Here is a 21,159-nt window from a genome sequence, read left to right on the forward strand (position 1 = left end):
GTATAATAAAGTAGCCTATAGAAACATAAGAAGATAGTAGAGAAATGTCCTTAGGAAATCCTGAAGTATGTGGACCTGTAAATGCAGTGGCTCCTAAAATTCAATAGCCTTCAAAAAGGGAAAATTTAAGCTGGGTCAATGGTAATTGATATTTACGTGTTAATTGCAAAGATTCTAATTTGGCAAACTTCACAGAAAAGCTGAGAAACAGAAGGGAGTTACAAAAGGGCTGTCACACAGCAGTGATGTAAAAAGCATAGAGGGAGACACCATACAGCTATACATAGAACAAATGCTTCACAGAACAAAGCTGGCATAGCTCCCAGAATAAAGATAATCACTATGTTCCATCAGTAAGGTTACTCCATAGCAGAAACGTAGCACAGTGTCCTCAGGTAAACATTAGAGACAATCTACAAGAAAATTTATGATTGATATCTTGGGTTTAAATAACCTGAGATCCAAAACTTACCAGATGCTAAGAGTATCTGGACCACATCAGTTTTCCCAAACAAGGCAGCCTCATGAAGTGCACTACCCTTCTCTGTCTAGAGATTTGGAAAGGGTTAAAAAGAAAAAAAAATACAATTTAGGCACAAATTACTGCTCCTTAAAAGCAAGTTGTCAAATTTTGCAGGGAAGTTGAAAGTATTAAGCACAAATGAGCTTGTATTTTTAAGTACCGGGGGCTTTCTTTTTCCTCCTATGGCTCCACTCTGGAGGTAATGATTTATACTATATTGTCAACTAGGCAGAAGTATTTCATATCCATTCTTCCCTTGCTCACATGGCCATTCCTCATATGTGGTAATACATCGTGGCCAGGATTTTCAACTACAGAGGCCATCACAACCAAGCACACTCCTATCCACATCCAACATCCACACATATATCAAACAGAGGTTATTTGATAGCTATTGCGAGAAAGAACCCAATTCAATTTTTACCTCCCTAACAACCAGAAATGAAAGGCAAACTGTAGAACCCACAATGCCTCAGTTAAGATTTGGATAGGGATTAAACCTAGAATCTTACTGAATTGTATAGCTCAGGGCCACTTCAATTACAAACTGAATCATCCACAATACCAAGACTTCCCAAAAAAGAAAAGGTTCATCCAATTCTTCGGTGTACTAATGTAATACTACGAATGGTTTGTCTTGTTACTGTACTATATTTTAAGCGTTTAAGTACTACTGCATGCATGGCATGCTTAATTAAAACTATGAACGCTTGTCCTTGCAACAGGGAGGTCCTTATTGATTTTGAGTAATAGATAGAACATCTAATCATATATTTTTTAATCGTCTTCTAACAGATCCAGAACAATATCAGAGTTCCTAAGACTTCCTGTTCACCACAATGTAGCTACATTTTGTGATATTGTGACATGTCTACTTACATTACTTTTACTCGGTAATGCAATAAATCTTTGCCAAAACTACTGTTATGCTTTGCTTCCAGGCACATCAGTACAACAACCACTAGTGGTGCAAGTCACCCTGCTTGGGATGCCATTTTTTTCCACTTGACATTACATTCTCCACAAGCAAGCTTATATTTCTTTTAATTTTATACATACTAATCGACGTTGGATGAAATCTCTCACCACTGCTCCCAGATGTTTTTGCCTTCCTGCTGCTCTCCATCGACCTTCCCACACCTGCTGAGCTATCGCCACACTCCTTGTCTCTAACAACTTACTGAAGGAGTAACATGCGCAATGGATAGAGGGGAGCCTGTAGACATACTGTACTTGGATTTCCAAAGGGCATTTGATAAGGTGCCACATCAAAGGTTATTATGGAAAATAAAAGCGCATGGTGTAGTGGGTAACATATTAGCATGGATAGAAGATTGGCTGTCTGGCAGAGAGCAGAAAGTATGCATAAATGGGTCTTTTTCTGACTGGCAGGACGTGACGAGTGGCAACCCACAGGGGTCTGTACTGAGGCCTCAAATTTTTACAATTTACATTAATAACTTTGATGAGGGGAGTGAACACATGGTAGCTACATTTGCAGATGACACAAAGAAAGGTAAGAAAGTATGTTGTGAAGAGGACATGAGGTTACAGATCGATATAGATTGGTTGAGTGAATGGGCAAAGATCTGGCAAATGGAGTTTAATGTGGGAAAATGTGAAGTTGTTCAGTTTGGCAGGAAGAACAAAAAAGCAGAGTGCTACTTAAATGGAGAACGGCTGCATAATTCTTAGGTGCAGAGAGGCCTAGGTGTTCTAGTACGAGTCACAAAACGTTAGTATGCAGGTACAGCAAGTAATTTAGGCGGCTAATGGGATGCTATCCTTTATTAGGAGAGGGATTGGACATAAAGGTAAGGATGTTATGCTTCAGTTATACAAGGCATTGGTGAGACCGCAGCTCAAATACTGTGTGCAGTTTTGGTCTCCTTATTTAAGGAAGGATGTAAATGTATTGGAGGGGATTCAAAGGAGGTTTACTAGATTCTGGAATGAGTGAACTGTCTTATGAGGAAAGGTTGGACAGACTGGGCTTGTTTCCATTGGAGTTTAGAAGAGTAAGGGCTTATTTAATTGAAGTATACAAGATCCTGAATGGCCTTGACAAGATGGACGTCTTGTGGGTGAGTCCAGAACTAGGGGGCACTGTTTTAAAATTAGGGGTCATCCTTTTACAATAGAGATGAGGAGAAATTTTTTCTCTCCGAGTGTTGTGCGACTTTGGAATTCTCTGCCTCAGAAGGTGATGGAGGCAGGGTCATTGAATGTTTTTAAAGGAGAGGTAGATTGATTCCCTTGCCTAACAAGAATCTAAGGTTATCGGGGTTAGATGAGAATGTGCAAATCGAAACACAAGATGATGAGTCATAATCTTATCGAATGGCGGAGCAGGCTCGACGGTCTACTCCTGTTCCAGTTTCTTATCTTTCAAAAAACATTCTTTGGGCCCATTCCCTTTGCCAGTTGGGCCCTATTACATTCCTTGAAAATCCACATTTTACACTTTTAATATGCCTTTACAGCATCCAACGCTGTAACCAGTTTTTCTCACTCCGCACCCCCTCAAGGTATCAAAGAATGGTTACAGCACAGGAGGCCGCCATTTGGCCTATCAAGCCCATGCCGACTCTCTGCAAGAGCAGGTTAGCTAGTCTCACTCCCCTGTCCTTTCCCCTTAAAGTAACTTTACTTTCTCTCCCTTCGCAATATATCATATATTAAATTTTTCAACTGCAGCTTCTAACTTGTTCTTTCAACCCACCTGCAACTTTAAAAATACCTACAATACACTCATCATGCTCCCTATAAAAATATTTGGAAGAGTCAATCCACTCACCTCCATGTCCTCTTTTGCCTTAGTTCATGGCACTCCTTTCCTGCTCATCCGGAAGAAATATAATGTTCGGCGACCTTATATTTAAAATGTCATTCCTATAGCTCACACTTCCTCCCATACACCAGACATCACACTGCTATCTATTCATTCATCATAAGCAATACCAAGGGAATCAGCTAGTGAGCTAAAATATCAAGGGGCGCAAAGCAACACATTAGCACTGTGCATCAGAGAAATTTAAGGTCACACAAAACAAGAGGACATAGGTTCAAAACCTGATTGTGATGAATTCTTGCCCTATTACTACGCCATGTGAGGCAGGATTAGGGAGTACTACTTCAGCATAGGTACCAGGCTGCACACATCCTGATGATCTGGGAATTTGTACAAAGAAGATGGGACTTGTGTGAGATGGTTTTCTAGAGCAGTATGTTGAGGAACCAACTAGGCAACAGGCTATTTTAAATCTAGTATTTTGCAATGAGATGGAGGGCTAATTAATAATCATGTTGTAAAAGATCCCTTAGGGAAGAGTGGCCATAATGTGATAGAATTTTCCATTAAGTTTGAAAACAATATTGTTCAATCAGAAACTGGGGTCTTAAATCTAAAGAAAGGAAATTATGACGGTACGAGGGCCAGGTTGACTGTAATGGATTGGGAAAACATATTAAAAGGTATGACAGTAGACAAGCAATAGCTAGTCTTTCAAGAACTAAATACATGGTTTAAAGCAAATATATATTCCTTCAAGGCACAAAAAACCAACAGGTAAAAAGAGTCAACCATTGCTAACAAAGCAAGTTAAAGATTGTATTAGATCAAAATAAGAGGCTTGTCCAAAAAAGTGGTAAGCATGAGGATCTGGTACATTTTAGAATTCAGCAAAGGAGGACCAATAAGCTGATAAAGAAAGGGAGAATAGAATATGAATGCAAACCAGCACGAAACATTAAAACAGACTGTAAAAGCTTCTATAGGTATGTAAAAAGGAAAAGGTTAGCAGGGACAAATGGCATTACAGGCAGAGACAGGGGAATTTATAATGGAGTATGGGGAAATGGCATGGAAGTTAAATAATTACTTTGTGTCTGCCTCCACAGAGGAAGAGATAAAAATTTCCCAGAAATAATGGCAAATCAAGGGATTACAGAATGAGGAACTAAAGCAAATTAGTATTAGTAAAAAGGTAGTATAGGAGAAATTAATGGGACTGAAAGCTGATAAATCCCCAGGATCCAATGATCTACATATCAGGGTGTTGAAAGAGGTGGCCATAAAGACAGTGGATGCATTGGTGGTCATCTTTCAAAATTGCACAGATTCTGGAACTGTGCCTGCAGATTGGAAGGCTGCAAATATAACCCCAATGTTTAAAAAAGGAGGGAGAGAAAACGGGGAACGGCAGAACTGTTAGCCCAACAACAGTAGTAGGGAAAATGCTAGATTCTATTATAAAGGATGCAATTACTGGACATTTAGGAAATAATGGTGAGATTAGGCAGAGTCAACATGGATTTGTGAAAGGGAAATCATGTTTGACAAACCTGTTGGGAGTTTTATGAGGATGTTGCTAGCAGAATTGATAAGGGGTAATCAGTGATGTGGTGTATTTGGATTTGCAGAAGGTCCTACACAGGAGATTAGTAAACAAAATTAGCGCACATGGGATAAGGAGTAATATTCTGGCATGGATTGAGGATTGGTTAACAGACAGAAAACAGAGTAACAGTAAGTCATTCTCAAGTTGGCAGGCTGTGACTAGTGAGGTACCACAAGGATCAGTACTTGGGCCCCTGCTGTTCACAATCTTTATCAATAATTTGGATGTGTGGACTCAATGTAATATTTCCAAGTTTGTGGATAACACAAAAACTAAATCGGAATGTAAGCTGTGAGGATGATGCAAAGCGCCTTCAAGGGGATTTGGACAGGCTTAGTGAGTGGCCAAGAACATGGCAGATGGAATATAATGTGGATAAGTGCAAGGTAGGAGGAATGGAGGTGCAGAGTATTTCTTAAATGGAGAGAGATTGGGAAGTGTTGATGTTCAAAGGGACCTGGGTGTCCTTGTTCATAAGTAAGTGAAAGCTAACGTGAAGGTACAGCAAGCAATTAGGAAGACAAATGGTATGCTGGCCTTCATTGAGAGGGGATTTGAGTATAGGAGTGAAGATGTATTGCTTCAATTGTACAGAATCTTGGTTAGACCAATCTTTGGAGTATTGTCTAAAGTTTTGGGTCCCTTACCTAAGGAAGGATATACCTGCCACAGAGGGAGTGCAGCAGAGGTTCACCAAACTAATTTCTGGGATGGCAAGACTGAACTATGAGTAGGTTGGGTCTATATTCTCTGGAGTTTAGAAGAATAAGAGGTGATCTCATCAAAAGTTACAAAAGGATGTTTCCCTGGTGAGGGGATCAAGAACCAGGAAACACAGTCTCAGAATAAGAGGCAAGGCAGTTAGGACTGAGATGAGGAGGTATTTCTTCACTCAGAGGGTAGTGAATCTTTAGAATTCTCTACCCCAGAGGGCTGTGGAAGCTCAGTCATTAGGTATGTTCAAGACAGAGATTGATATTTATAGGCACTAATGACATCAAGGGATATGGGGATGGCGTAAGAAAATGCCGTTGAGGTAGATGATCAGCCACGATTTAAATGAATGATGGAGGAGGCTCTTGGGGATGAATGGCCTACTCCTGCTCCTATGTTCCTATCAAGTGAGAAAACAGAAATTAAAAACCATGAAAATTTCATCTCCTCATCACAATTAATAAACCCTGCTGCAGCGTGTTGCGATCATCAAACAAGGACGCAGCTGCTACTGCATAAGTTTATTTGCACCCATAGCCTAGCAGTTCACTGACACTGATCTCATGTCAACAAATTATCACTTCTGCAAGTTACTACAAGAAAGGAAACTGTACCTTGAAGGATTAAGGTGAGAAAACTGCAGGAAAAACACAAACAAGTGACCACTGGTTGTGTGCGCCTCTATATACAAAAACCTTAGCCATTACCTGATAGTTAATGTCCATTCCTGCTTCCATAAGGACTTCCACTACTGCTTTTTGCCCATTTCTTGCTGCCAAATGAAGAGGTGTGTGTTTCTTGGTGTTACAGCTCAGTAGGTTTGGGTGGGCATTTAGTAGCATTTTCACCACCTCCAGCCTCCCATACAATGCAGCCAGGTCCAATGGGGTTTCAAATTTGTTGTTTCTCATTGTAGGATCTGTGAGCTCCTCAAGAAGAACTTTTACAACATCTGAGTGACCATACTGTGCTGCACAGTGCAAGGCCGTCTCATTGTCATTGTTCTGTTACAAAAGGGATGACAAAGTGCACAAAAATGATTACCAAGTTCAATATATTAATCAGATTAAGCCAATAAATGGCATACACGCACAGCTTTGTGCTATCCTAACACAATTATCCTATTACCGTAATTGGCAAATTATAGTTTTTAAGTATAATCCATAGCTTGTGTGTGTTCAAACTTTCATTATTTCAGAGAAATGTGGTTAGCTTTAAAATTGTGCCAATAATAAGGGTAATAGTGTATCAAATTATGTTCACCAATTAAATCAACCATGCATTAGTGGGTGTAAATTACATTGTTTTCTGGCTTTCACTGTCTTCAAAAAAGGTAAATGCTTAGTTTTAAATTAGGTAAGTTTGAACTGTGATTAGTTGAAGAACTGTATCAAGGGAAAGCATTAGTTTAAAAGTGGCATGCTTACACGTCTTCTTCAAGTTTTCTCTAATTGAAAATGATTAAAATGGTATCCCTTCAAACAAATGAAAGGCCAAGGATAAATCTCCATTCAGCTTTAGTAGCATGCTCCAAAACAGAAGCCAGCACTGCTTTTGCAACATTTCCATTGAGGCAAAAAGAGCAGAGAGAAATTAAAGTATAATGCACTTGTGTAAACAAAGATTGAAAATAACCATATCATTTTATAGACAAGCTGTAGTTAATGGCAAAAATCATACAATATCCTATCCACATCAAGCTTTTCCAAAGAGCCAAGATAGAATTTTTAATTTCAGTTGGAACTGACATTAAGGTGATGGAAATGTGGTTTTCTAAAGCTACCAAGGTATTAATATTTTGTGTGCTAATCCCCCCATTCAGAAACAATACAACTAGTAAATTACAAGGTACAGTTGAACAATGAAGACAGAAAGGTGGATGAAGTTCTAAAAAAGTGAGCACCAAATCAGGTTGGAGTGTAGGACTTAAGTGAATTGGTAAAAACTAATGTTTTTGTAATACAAAATGTTTCCTTCCACATTCAAATTTCTATCCCAAAATTTAATTAGGAAAGGCTTATGATACAATTTGGATTTTGATACAAAGAAGCATTCAGGCTATTTAGCTGGTGGCTTTAGGCATGCAAAAATATTGACTAGAAAACAAAAGGTCAGCCAGTTATCTTTAATATGGCAACAACTCAACTTATATTTATATAGTGGCTTTAATGTCGAAAAAATCTTCCAAGGCAGTTAACAGGAGTGTCATCAAATAAAGTTTGACAAGCACAAGAAGAAATATTAGGACAGATCAAAGAAGAAGGTCTTAGAGAATGTCTTAAAGGATAAGAGTGAGGTAGAGTTTTAAGGAAGGAATTCCAGAGTTAAGGGTCTAGACATTTGAAGATATGGCCACCAGTGTTGGAGCGATTAAAATTGTGGATGCTGAAGAGGTTAAGACTGGAGAAATACAGATATAGGAGAAGGTTACAGAGATCAGAGACGTGTGTGAGGGTCGGTGGGGGGTACAAGTCCATCAAGGGATTTGAAAACAAAGATGCAAATTTTTGAATTAAGCCAGGAGCTAATGTAGGTCAGCAAGCACAAGGAGCTTGATGTGAGTTAGGAAACAGGCAGAGTTTTGAATAAGCTCAAGCAAAGCATCAGTTTAACTCTTTTGCGGCATCTGAGATGCAGTTGGTCACCAACTATTCTTTGAAGGCAACTTACTTGATAGATTACAGTTATCTATCACACAAAGGCTCAATTTACATCTTAAATGAATCATTTTCAAACAATGGAATTATATTTTACAATTTATACTGAGCTTAAATTATTTAGCTGATGAACATAGTAAAGCATAAGATAATGTGAAACAGCCATACATAAATGGATAGCCACATAAATAAACACATATATACATATATATGTGTATTTATACATATATTTGCACACACATAAACACATTTTCACAACGTACATATACATTAACAAAACAGAATAGAAAACTTGGATTAAATTTTTTTACTAACAACATACATAAAATCATACACAAAAACCAGAAGTACAATACTATAATAAATTAATAAATTAATATGAACAAATGAATTAAATCAATTTCCTTCATTTATTACTATAAGTTTCTTTTAGTACATCTCATAAGTTTAGCGATTAAGGCAAATAAAACTTTGATGTGGAAAGCACTGATCAACCTGAAACTTGACCATGTAATGCTCTGCTCAAACAAAGAATCTTAGCCTGTCTCTGAAAGCACTTTATGCATCAACAAGTATTTATATTGTTCTTTTAATGTAATAAAATGTCCCAAGATGCTTCACAGGAGTGTTATAAAGTAAAATTGGACACCAAGTCATATAAGGTGATATCAGGGCAGATGGCCTGAAGTTTGGTCACGGAGGAAGGTCTTAAGTACAGTAGTGACTTAAAGGAGGGGAGACAGATCATGATGTGGAGGGGTTAGGAAGGGAATTCCAAAGCTTAAGGCCTAAGCAGCTGAAGGTAGGGCCACGAATGGTGGAGCAATTAAAACAGGGGTGCTTGAGAGGCCAGAATTAGATGAGCGCAAAGATTGTGTGTTGCAGGGCTGGAGGAGATTACAGAGATAGGGAGGGGTGAGCATTGGACGTACTTGAAAACGAGGGTGGAAATTTTAAAATCAAGGTGTTGCTCAACTGGAAGCTAATGTGGGTCAGGAAGCACAGGGACAATGGGCAAACTTGACTTGGCGCAAATTAGGATACGAGCAGCAGAGCTTTGGAGGATCTCAAATTAACAGAGGGTAGAATATGAGAGGCTGACTGGAACTGCATTGGAATAGTCAAGTCCAGACCTAACAAAGGCACGGATGAGGGTTTCAGCAGCTGATGAACTGAGGCAAGGATGGAGAGTCAGGTGATGTTATGGGGATGGAAATGGGCCATTTTGGTGGTGGTGTGGATATGTGGTCAGAAGCATATCTCAGGATCAAATATGACATCAAGATTGCGAACAGTCTGGCTCAGCCTCAAACAGTTGCCAGATAAAAGGACTGAGTCAGCAGCTAGGGAATAGAGTTTGTAGCAGGGTCCAAAGACAATGGCTTCAGTGTTCCCTATGTCTAATTGGAAAAAAAATTCTGCTCATCCATTACTGGATGTCAGATAAGCAATCCAATGATTTAGCAACAGTGAAGGATCAAGAGAGTCGTGGCAAGGCTGTGCTAGGTGCCCTTAGAGTGCACACGAAAACTAAGTTGTGTTTTCAGATGGTGTTGCTGAGGGGCAGCATGTAGATGGGAATTAGAAGGGGGCCAAGGATAGATCCTTGGAGTACACCAGAGATAACAGTGCAGGAGCACAAAGAGAAGCCATTGCAAGTGATAGACTGGAAGGTGAGCGTATTCTCACCTAACTGGTTCAATGAGTCTTACATAATTCCTTTCTTCCAATAATCAGTAGCGTTTGTATTCTGGTCTCAGGGTGAAAAACTGCATATGTCATATTCTATATCGTAAAACTAGCTATCCAACTCCAGATGATGCACTTCAAAAAAGACAACAGGAGCTCTTTCTGAGAAAATTAATACATTCAAAAGCTGTTATATACTTTAGCACTAGTCACTGTGAATGTGCAGTATTTATTGGTACATTTATCCATGAAACTCAGTAAAGATTATCAAACAGAAAACAGCAGAGTACCCAATATATTCTGTAAATATGAAAGACATATTAAGTAATGAGTTGGACTTCATTATATATTCCATTTTGCTTCAAGTTTTGTTAACTTTGGATTTAGTGGGAGTTTCCTTTTGTGCAAAAGACAGTTATAACTCACTTCATATAAGCTTCCACTCCATATCCAAGTGATGTTACCCTGAAAATCTCCTCATGGGAGTGAAATGTTAAATGCACACAGCCATAGTAGCTTCATGTATGACACATACAAATAATGAACTCACTATGAACATTTAGGTCTCAAACCATATACAAAAGTTTTAAATATGGCTTTGCCAAATTTGCCTTTGACCACTTCTGGAAAAATATCCTTCAAGCAGCTTCAGTTCATCATTACTGCTGTCAAGTTTCCATACAAAAAAAAACTTGCAACTGTTCAAAAGGGAGAGTCATAGTTAAGAGATTTTACATCCCAGCATATGCCTTAAACAAGACTTATCAAAACATGTCTTACATATGAAGTTCAATGTTGCTAATTCAGTTATTGTAAGACACCCAGACCCCAACCAATCAGTTACATTACTTTGCCCCAGTATTTGTTTAAACTATTGATTAAACCCACTGTTCATGCACCCAGAATTGCTCCCTCCTTCAAAATCACTCTCAACAACTTGCTTAAAAATGCACCTTGGTCCACAAGCCTCTTCAACTACCACGCTGTACCCAACCTCATTGTCTCTGTGCTTGACAAATTTATTAGAGTTCTTTGAGGATGTCACAAGCACAGTGGATGAAGGGGAACAGTAGATGTAGTGTATTTAGATTTCCAAAAGGCATTCAATAAGATGCCACATAAAAGATTACTGTACAAGATAAGAGCTCATGGTGTTATTATATTATATTAGCAGGGATAGAGGATTAGCTAACTAACAGGAAGCCAGAGTATCCAGATAAATGGATCTTTTTCAGGTTGGCAAACTGTAACGAATGGAGTGCCACAGGGATCAGTGCTGGGGCCTCAACTGTTTACGACCTATATTAATGTCCTGGATGAAGGGACCAACTGTATAGTAACCAAATTTGCTGATGATACAAAAATAGGTAGGAAAACAAGTTACAGGGAGCTGAGAGAGGGCCGTAAATTCCTTGGACTGGCAATCAGCTTCGAATTGCCACTCCATGCCCAATTACCTTGTTGAATTTTCTTCCGTACCTGTGGCACATGACTTTCCAACTCAGGACAGGTGGGATCCAGGCACTGTAGCTCATCCCCAAGGCACAGCGTCAAAGTCCAGCTCCATCGAATTGGAGGAGCACATGCTGCCTTTTTTATGGCACCAGCTGCTGTAAACTAGGTAAATTAAAGGTCCCATTGAAATTCACAGGCCATGGGGAAGGTGAGTGAATAGGATTTCGGGGTGGGGGTTTGTGCTCAGGCCTCAGGGGGTGGTGTGGAGAATTGGGTCCACGGAGGGGGGGGAAATCCCATGAGGGGTGTGGAGAATACCGTGGTGGGTGGGGGAGGTGGGGTGACATGGTTAGTTGGGGAGATGGGGGGGCGGGGGGGTTTGGGAGTGTGGAGTTAGTCCCATGGTGGGTTGAGGTGTGTGGGGAGTCCGGTTGGGAGGGGGTCAGGGGTCGGTCTGGATCTTTACAATAATTATCCAGAAGTTAGAAACTGTTTTGATACTTGTAACTTTTCCTGAATGACTATTGGTTAACTCTGTCAGAACTATCCAAAGTTTGCAACTTAAAGAGCATTTTCGGATGGTTCCCAGCGCACAGGAATTGCCCTGAGGAAATTTGTGCTTCTGGGAAATTGCCATGCAAATCCTTAGCTGTGAAGTTCCGAGAGGGATTCTGCAGCGAAACTTTGGGGTATTCCACCCACCCCCCCCCCTCCATACCACACCCCAATCCACACTGAGGAGCCCGAAAGCCATGGCCCAGAGAGTCTGCAAGCAGATATTGTGAGTGGGCAAAAATTGTCAGGTGGAGTATAATGTGGGAGTCCTTGTTCATGAATCACAAAAGTCAGCATGTAGGTACGGCAAGTGGAAGGCAAATGGAATGTTGGCCTTTACTGCAAGGGGGATGGAGTATAAAAGTTGAAGAGAAGTCTTGCTACAGCTGTACAGTACATTGGTTCAGACCACACCTGAAGTACTCTGTGCAGTTTTGGTCTCCTTACTTAAGGAAGAATATAACTGCATTGGAAGCAGTTCAGAGGAGGTTCCCTCAGCTGAGGAATGAGAAGAAATGAGAGGTGATCTTATCAAAACATATTATATTCTGAGGTGGCTTGACAGGGTACATCCAGAGAGGATGTCGCCCCTTGTAGGGAAATACAGAACTAAGGGACACATTTTCAAAATAAGGGGTCGCCCGTATGAGTTGAAGATGAAGAAGAATTTCTTCTCTCAGACGACTGTTAAATCTTTGCACCTCTCTTCCACAGACAGCAATGGAGGCAGGGTCATTGAATATTTTCAAGGCTGAGTTTTGATCTACAAGGGAATCAAGGGGTAGGCAGCAAAGTAGAATTAAGGCCACAATCAGATTAGCCATGAACGGCAGAGAAGGCTTAATGGACTGAACGGCTTACTCCTGCTCCTATTTCTTATGGTCTTATGAGGTTCCTGAAAATGTTATTACTATGTTCTCCCACAAATATCTACTTCAATCTCTTGTAATGTTCCACTATGTAAACAGCATCAAGATTGTCCTGGCAGAATTACCATCACCCTCTGTAACCTGACCATGTTGTGCAATCATTCCTTCTACTTGACCTCTCAAGATGTTGGACAAAGTTGATCATAACTTTTCCCTCAAACACCTCTCCTCTTCTCTGTGGTCCACCTTGGTAGGCCTCCATGAGCTCCATGGATTCCTACCCCAAAGCAGCGAGTGAACCTCAAACAACAACATTTCCTCCAGTTCTCAACTCCCTCCAACAATTATCTCTGATGCATCCAAATTTTACATTCTTGGGCCCCTCCTTTTTCTGATTTATGTTTCCCCTCGGAGCTACGGGGTAAATTTTTAAGTGTAAGTTACCAACTCTACCTTTTCACCACCGTCTTCAACTCAATGTCTATCTCTATATTGTCAGGCAGCTGAATGGATGTCAAAAAATGAACCTCTAACTGAGCACTGGGTGTGCCAGAGCTATTTCATTTGACTTTTGTCAAAAAAAGCATAACTTAGTCATTAAATCTATCTCCTTCCTCAACTGCTCACTGAGACTCAGCCACATAGTGCAAAACCTTGATAGTTCAGGGTATGGGGCTAAATTGGAGAGCTCTTTCAAAGAGCATGACAGGCTTAATGGCCTCCAACTGTGCTGTAAGATTCCCTGATTCAAAGCTTTCAGCCATCTTGGCCCTCATTTGTGGAGTTCCATTCCAAACAAAACTCCCCTTCACCTTCGGAAGCCTTCTTAATACCTAATTATTCAAGCATGCTTTCAGTTACCTTTCACAACTCTTCCACTACTGTCCATTAGCCTTTTTCATTTATGTGAATTACACCACAATGTTTGCTATTGAAAAGCAGCAAATGCAAGATATTGTCAATGCCCATCCACAATTCATGAACGGGAGGGTAGTGTTTTTATTTTTGCAACAGGTAAACAATGGTTTTACCGTGGCAGCCACATCCACCAACAAAGCACAATTAAATTCAAAACATTAATTAACTCATTAAGTATCCTGCTATCTTTGCTTAACAGGTGGGCACAGATATTGCAGTCAGCAGCAAAGCAAGAGCACTCGCCATTGACCTCAGGCAGTTGCCTACAAAGGTCTGACGATCTCTATGGCATGGTTTTTCTCTATCCCAACAGCAGTTTAAATCAGGTGCCAAGTCATGTCTTGGCATGCAGCAGGAGTGAAGTCAGCAGCAGATAAGCAGTCAATCACACTGAAGTATTCCCACACAGCAAACCTGGGTTAAAAGTGGTTAATATTGCTTTTAACTTAAGTTTTCATATAACTTCTACAATATTCCAAGAAAATTTCCAAATAAAAAGACCATTTTTTAAAATGTCACGTGTTTTTTATAGTTAAGGAGAAATTTGACATTGCATAAATATAAAATAAGATTTTCAAGGCATTGAGGGTGTTTAGAAGTAATTATGCACTTAGTCTCATTAAAAATACCTTATTCAACATGTATATGTAATTTTTGCAAAAGGTTTTTACATCAAGACTAGCAGCGTAAGAGTGAAAGTTCTCATCAATTCAAGTTATTTCCATTGATTGCAATATGAAACCTAGAATCACTGACAGCAAGTTCAAGATTTACATTTTAGTTTGCATATGTGCGAATTCTCAAAGTTGCTGTCAATTTCAGTGGAGTTCTGACAACAAACTCTGACAGTTTCACCTTCATTACCACCATGAAAATTCAGCCCATTGTAATTTCAGTTTTGATCAGAATGAACTCTAGTGCCAACAATCTTTGGGCTGTGATGCAGCTTACATCATCAAGGACAACAGGGAAGGCAGAAAAACTGAGCTCAACGTCTCCTTGGCTTCAAAGGGGAAACGTTATCTGCAACAGTTCCTTGTTGGAAAGTGCACACATACAATCATGAGTTGAGTCAGATTCAGCAAATAGTCGAGAACAGCCAATGTTCAGGTTCATATATAAAGAATGGTTACTTGGACGGGGTACCAGAGATCAACTTGCACCCAGAGCTCTATGGCCAGTAGAAAGCAATACTTCAGGAGAGATGGTTGCAAAAATGAAAAGGCAGGCCACAAATGCAAGAGAAATTCGAACAAAAAAATGTAATTTAAGAACTAGCACTAGTTTTTTAAAAAAATTTTCACAGGACGTGGGAGTCGTTGGCTAGCTCATCATTTTTATTGCCCATCCCTAATTGCCCTTGAGAAGGTGGTGGTGAGTGGCCCTCTTGAACCACTGTCATCCACGTGGTGTAGGTACAATAACAGTGGTTAGGAAGGGAGCTCCAGGACATAACCCAGCGACAGTAAGTGAATGGCAATATAGTTCCAAGTCAGGGTTGGTGTGTGACTTGGAAGGAAACTTGTAAGTGGTGGTGATGTTTCCATGCATCTGCTGCCCTTGTCCTTCTAGGTAGTAGAGGTCACAGGTTTGGAAGATGCTGTCGAAGGAGCCTTCGCAAGTTGCTGCAGTGCACCTTGTAGATGGTACACACTGCTGCCATTGTGCATCGGTGGTGAAGTGAGTGGATGCTTAAGGTAATGGATGGGGTGCCAATCAAGTCGGCTGCTTTGTCCTGGATGGTGTTGAGCTTCAAGTATTGTTGGAGCTCCAGGCAAATGGAGAGCCTTCCATTATACTCCTCACGTGTAACTTGTAAATGGTGGACAGGCTTTGGGGAGTCAGGAGGTGAGTTACGCGCCGCTGTATTCCCAGCCTCTAACCTGCTCTTGTAGTCATAGTATTTATATGGCTGGTCCAGTTCAGTTTATGATGAATAATAACCCCAGGATGTTGATAGTGGGGGTTTCAGCAATGGGAATGCCATTGAATGTCAAGGGAGGTGCTTGGATTCGCTCTTGCTGGAGGATGGTCATTGCCTGGCACTTTTGCGGTATGAATGTTATTTGCCACTTGTCAGCCCAAGCCTGAGTGTTGTTCAGGTCTTGCTGCATAAGGCCAGGGACTGCTTCCATATCTGAGGAGCTACGAATGTTGTTGAACATTGTGCTATCAGCGAGCATCCCCACATCTGACCTTATGATGGAAGGAAGGTCATTGACAAAACAGAAGATAGTTGGGCTAAGCGCCCTATAATCCCACACTGATGTGCTGGGACTGAAGTGATTGACCTCCAACAACCACAACTATCTTCCTTTGTGCGAAGTGTGACTTCAACCAATGGAGAATTTGTCCCTGACTCCCAGTACCTGAAGTTTTGCTAGGGTTCCCTGGTGCCACACTAGGTCAAATGCTGCCTTAATGTCAAGGGCAGTCACTGCCACCTCACCTCTGGAGTTCAGCTCTTTTGTCTATGCTTGGACTAAGGCTTTAATGCGGTCAAGGGCTGACTGGCCCTGGCAGAATATAAACTGAGCGTCAGTGAACAGGTTATTGCTGAATAAGTGCTATCAAGTGGCACTGTTGATGACACCTTCCATCACTTTACTGATGATTGAGAGTGGACTCGTGGGGTGGTAATTAGCCAGGTTGGATTTGTCCTGATTTTTGTGAACAGGACATACCTGGGCAGTTTTCCATTTTGCTGGTTAGATGCCAATGTTGTAGCTGTACTAGGACTGCTTGGCTGGGGCACAGCCAGCTCTGGAGCACAGGTCTTCAATACTATTGCCAAAGGTTGCCAGGGCCCATAGCCTTTCAAGTATCCAGTGCCTTCAGCCATTTCTTGATATCACGTGGGGTGAATCAAATTGGCCGAAGACTGGCAACTGTGATGCTGGGGACCTCAGGAGGGGGCTGAGATGGTTCATCCACTCAGCACTTCTAACTGAAGATTGCTGCAAATGCTTCAGCCTTGTCTTTTGCACTGATGTGCTAGGCCCCCCAACATTCCCAAATAAAAGAGTGTAACAGTAACTTATATCCTCTCTTTCTAAACTAACCTGACTCTCTCAATCACTAAAAGGAATTCCTAAATGTTAATCTCATGCTGCTGTTCATGTCTTTGTTTTAAACAACTTCATATCCCATTGTATCTTAGATTGCTTCAAAGTGTTTTGCAATACTAGGAAATATTAGAACAAAGATTAAATATTTTCAAATGTTTTGGCACCACAAAAACAATAAGTTTTATTTAAATATCAAAAACCATTAACTTGTCCACAGAATAAAAGCAAGAGAGCCAACAAGAAAGCACGCACAAGAACTCAAGTGAGAAAACAAGTGTGATCAAGAGATACCTTGAGATGGAGTGATAGATATAAAAGTTATCAAGAGGGATAGATTTAAAAAATTACACAAATATGGAGACATGAGGAGAGAAAGCGAGAGAGGAGTGCTTATATACGGATATATAAATTGGCAGACAGTTGCGAGAGATTGAGACAATTATTTCAACAGGAGGTATCAAGATTAAAGGGCCTGTTTTTAAAGAAGTGTGACTGTTAAGGGCAGTAAAGTCACAGAATTTAACTCCTAATTGAAGCATTTTGATTTGCCGAGGAATCTTGCTTATGCCTTTGTTTCTTCATTCTTGTTTTTTCAAAGGCATATTTAAATTTGGCATGCAATTCGAAAATATTACAAAAGAGAAATCCATGCCTGATTTAATGCTTTTATTTTATTACTAACATACCTCATGTTCAACAACTTGAATTATACCCTCTTATTATGGACAGGTGTGCGACCGAGAGAAAACGTAGTGCATCGTGCATTTTCATGCATTATAGTAGAACTGTGTCCCTTCAAGAATACAAGTTCCAAATGTTATTAACAAAACCAACTCTGATCAAATATTAACTTTATTTGATCAAGGTATTTTGTAAATTAGAAAATGATTTCAAGTTTCAGAGTACTGTCAGAAGCATTCCACATTGACTGGTTTTCTTTTGAAGACTTGCTATGCCGCTGTAAAAAAAAGTGTGATATTGAATGTGCACTCTCTGCTGGAGTGCTATGTAACAAAGTATATTTCAAGCCCATTTATTTATTGTGATGAAACAATTTTACCAAGCTTTTTGTACCCCTTATTTTATATTGTGTCTCCATGTTCTACCAAAATAGATTACCTCACACTTCTCTGCATTGAACTTCATCTGCCACTTATCTGACCACTCCACCAACTTGTCTATGTCCTTTTGAAGTTCTACAATGTCCTCCTCACAACTTCCAAGTTTTGTATCATCTGCAAACTTTGAAATTGTCCCCTGTACACTAAGATCTAGATCATTAATATACATCAGGAAAAGCAAGGGTCCCAATACCTCCCCTGGGGAACTCCACTACAAGCCTTCCTCCAGCCCAAAAAATATCCATTCACCATTACTTGCCATTTCCTATTACTCAGCTAATATTGTATCCACGTTGCTACTGTCCCTTTTATTCCATGAGCAACAACATTTCTGATAAATCTGTTATGCAGCCCTCTATCAAATGCCTTTTGGAAGTCCATGTACACCACATCAACAGGATTACTCTCATCAGCCCTCTGTTACCTCTTCAAAAAAACTCCAGCAAGTTAGTTAAACATGACTTTCCCTTAAGAAAGCTATGCTGGCTCTTCTTAATCAAATCTCATTTTTCCATGTGACTATTAATTCTATCCTAAATAATTGTTTCTAGAAGCTTCCCCACCACCAAAGTTAAAATGACTGGTCTGTAATTGCTGGGCTTATCTTTACAACCGTTTTTAAACAAGGAAGTAGTTTGTAATTATCCAGTTCTCTACCACCTTCTGAATCTAGGGAAGACTGAAAGATTATGGCCAGTGCCCCTGCAATTTCCACTCTCACTTCCTTCAATATCCTTGAATGCATCTCATCTGTCCCAATGCCTTGTCAACTTTAAGTATCGGCAGCTTATCCAAAACCTCATCAATTTTTAACCCTCTAATGACAGAGTTTCCTCCTCTATCACCATGGCCTGGTAGCATCTGCTTCCTTGGTAAAAAAACCAAATGCAAATCACTCATTTAATATCTCAACCATTTCCATGTGTAAATCCCCTTTTTGGTCCCTAATTGGCCCTATTCCTCCTTTTTCCATTCTTTTACTATTTACGTGACTATAGAAGACATTGGGATTCCCCTTTATGTTGGCTGCCAGTCTTTCCTCAATCCCTCTTCGCCTCTCTTCTTTACTACTTCACCTCTCCTCTGAACCTTCTGTATTCAGCTTGGTTTTCAATTGTATTTTCTACCTGACAGCCGTCAAAAGCACACTTTTTCTTCTTTATCTTAATTTCTATTTCCTTTTTCATCCAGGGAGCTCTAGATTTGTATACCCTACTTTTCCCTTTAGAAGAAATATACCTTGGCTGTGCCCAAACCATTTCTTCTTTAAAGGTAGCCCATTGTTCAGCTACAGTTTTTCCCACCAGCCTTTGGTTCCAGTCTATCCGGCCCAGCTCCTAACCAGCGGTGTGATCACCTCTCTGTACGTGCTACGTACTTAGCATTTTTTTTTAATGTATTAAGAAAGCTTTACCAAATTGTACATTAAAGTATGAATAAGGTCAAGAGGGCAAAGCTGTCTTGGTGCTGATAGAAAATATAGAACAGAATGTGATGAATTATGGACTTGCACTGGAAGAGAGCAGATAAGCTGTGGGGAGTGGTGGGCATGGACTACTCTGTTAGAGAATGGTGGTGGAGGGGTCACTGGGTATGCAAATGCATAAGAGGTTTATACTCATGGGGAAGAAATTTTGTTCATAGACTGTGCCACAATCCAGCATCCTAAGCTGTATAGTGTAGATCTTCCATCCACTCAATGGTCCTGATGCTGTCAAAAATCAGAGCCAGTTTGTTCTAATGGCGCTAGATGGAACAATGATGCATTTCCCACCAGTAATTCATGAGTTAAGTGAAGGAGGCCTGACAAATGTGTGGGGTGGATATAGAAAGTCCTTCTAAGCATAGAGTTGCACTATATAAAGCTGGGTTACTCTTTAAGCATAACATGTAGCAAAGTGAAGCCATGGATGAGACAGGAACAATTAAGAGAGCTGCAATCTTCTGATAGAAAGATAAATATTCTTCTGACTAAAATCAGGCACAGAATTGTTGGAATTGTAGTAATGAATGCTTAGGGACTTGTCAGCAGGCAGAGCCAAATGGTAGATGGCAGAGAGTCGGTGGCAATTTCCTAACCTTTGAGGGAGAAGTTTAACAGCAACACAAGATCAGCAAATTAATTGTGATGGCAGCAATTTTGCAGATTATTGATGTCAAAATGCAGGAGCCAATTTAACGTTATAACCCTGTGAACTAAAGGGATGGAGAAGGGATTTCTGAGTGGAAGCTAAGGCGATAACAGATCTTGGTTGAAGAATATTTGGACAATGAAGATATCCTGCCACAAAAAGAGTCAGCCTAGCAGAATCAGTGTAACTGTGGGTGTACCTGCACCAGATAGGCCAGCAATCAGGAAGATAGCTGACCAACACCTTCTCGAGGGAAATGCGGGATGGATAATAAATGCTGGCCTTGCAAGATCCCACATCCCATAAACAAAGAAAACCCCACAGATCCTCTTCAGATGCATTCAATAGATACCAGGGCTGGTGAAAGAGTTCAACATTCTCCTTTGTGTGAGTGCTTCTTCATTTCACCTTGGGTTTATTTTTCAATTGATAAACTAAGAATTGCTTTTACAGCATGAGGAAGAGTCTCACCTTGAAAATTTATACACTTTCTGCTTTCTTTTGAACTCTAATTGCTCTCCTTTAAATAATAATTGCTTTCACATCTATCGTTCTCTCTAAATTTGCCTTCTCTGAAGGGAAAAACAATTTATATTTTAGCTGTGAAAATTTTAAACCCGAAAAGGATTTCAAAATTCTTTGCCCAGATTCTTTTGAAGTATGTAGAAAAGATATGTTTGCACATGGATTGCAATCATTAATGGTACATATATGTTTATTCATTACAATGCATCTATATAGACCATGAATCTGCGAATCACAGGTTACGTTGATAATCACTGTTGGCTAAAGGAAGTTAAGTCTGGAAAAAATATGGACCTCAAATCCAGGCTTTCAAGTATGCTTACATTGATGTAAAAATATTAGCATAGATGCTCAAACACAGCAAAGTTGAAGGCAGGTTTATGGATGGGGGTGCAATTTTTAAACAATTGTATAAAAATCTCATTTTGAGCCTGTAATTAGCAAGTAGAGTATGAAAGATAGATGGGAAAATATTATAAATATTTTGATTGAACCAGCACAGCAACTCACTCATTAGTAGATTCTATAGTCTA

At 40.0% G+C, this 21,159-nt stretch overlaps 1 protein-coding gene across 9 annotated transcripts in view; it reads right to left on the reverse strand.

The window, feature by feature from the left end:
* Positions 1–21,159, reverse strand: part of anks1ab (ankyrin repeat and sterile alpha motif domain containing 1Ab) — a 484,507-nt gene that overhangs the window by 294,358 nt on the left and 168,990 nt on the right. For all 9 annotated transcript variants that reach the window (XM_041195093.1, XM_041195098.1, XM_041195102.1 and 6 more), the window contains 2 exons: positions 6,345–6,641; positions 473–548 (listed from right to left, as the gene is read on the reverse strand). In XM_041195093.1, coding sequence (XP_041051027.1) covers positions 473–548; positions 6,345–6,641 — 373 coding nt within the window. The remainder of the gene's footprint in view (positions 1–472; positions 549–6,344; positions 6,642–21,159) is intronic.

The sequence above is a fragment of the Carcharodon carcharias genome, chromosome 9 (assembly GCF_017639515.1).
Source record: "Carcharodon carcharias isolate sCarCar2 chromosome 9, sCarCar2.pri, whole genome shotgun sequence".
NCBI classification, from domain to species: domain Eukaryota; kingdom Metazoa; phylum Chordata; class Chondrichthyes; order Lamniformes; family Lamnidae; genus Carcharodon; species Carcharodon carcharias.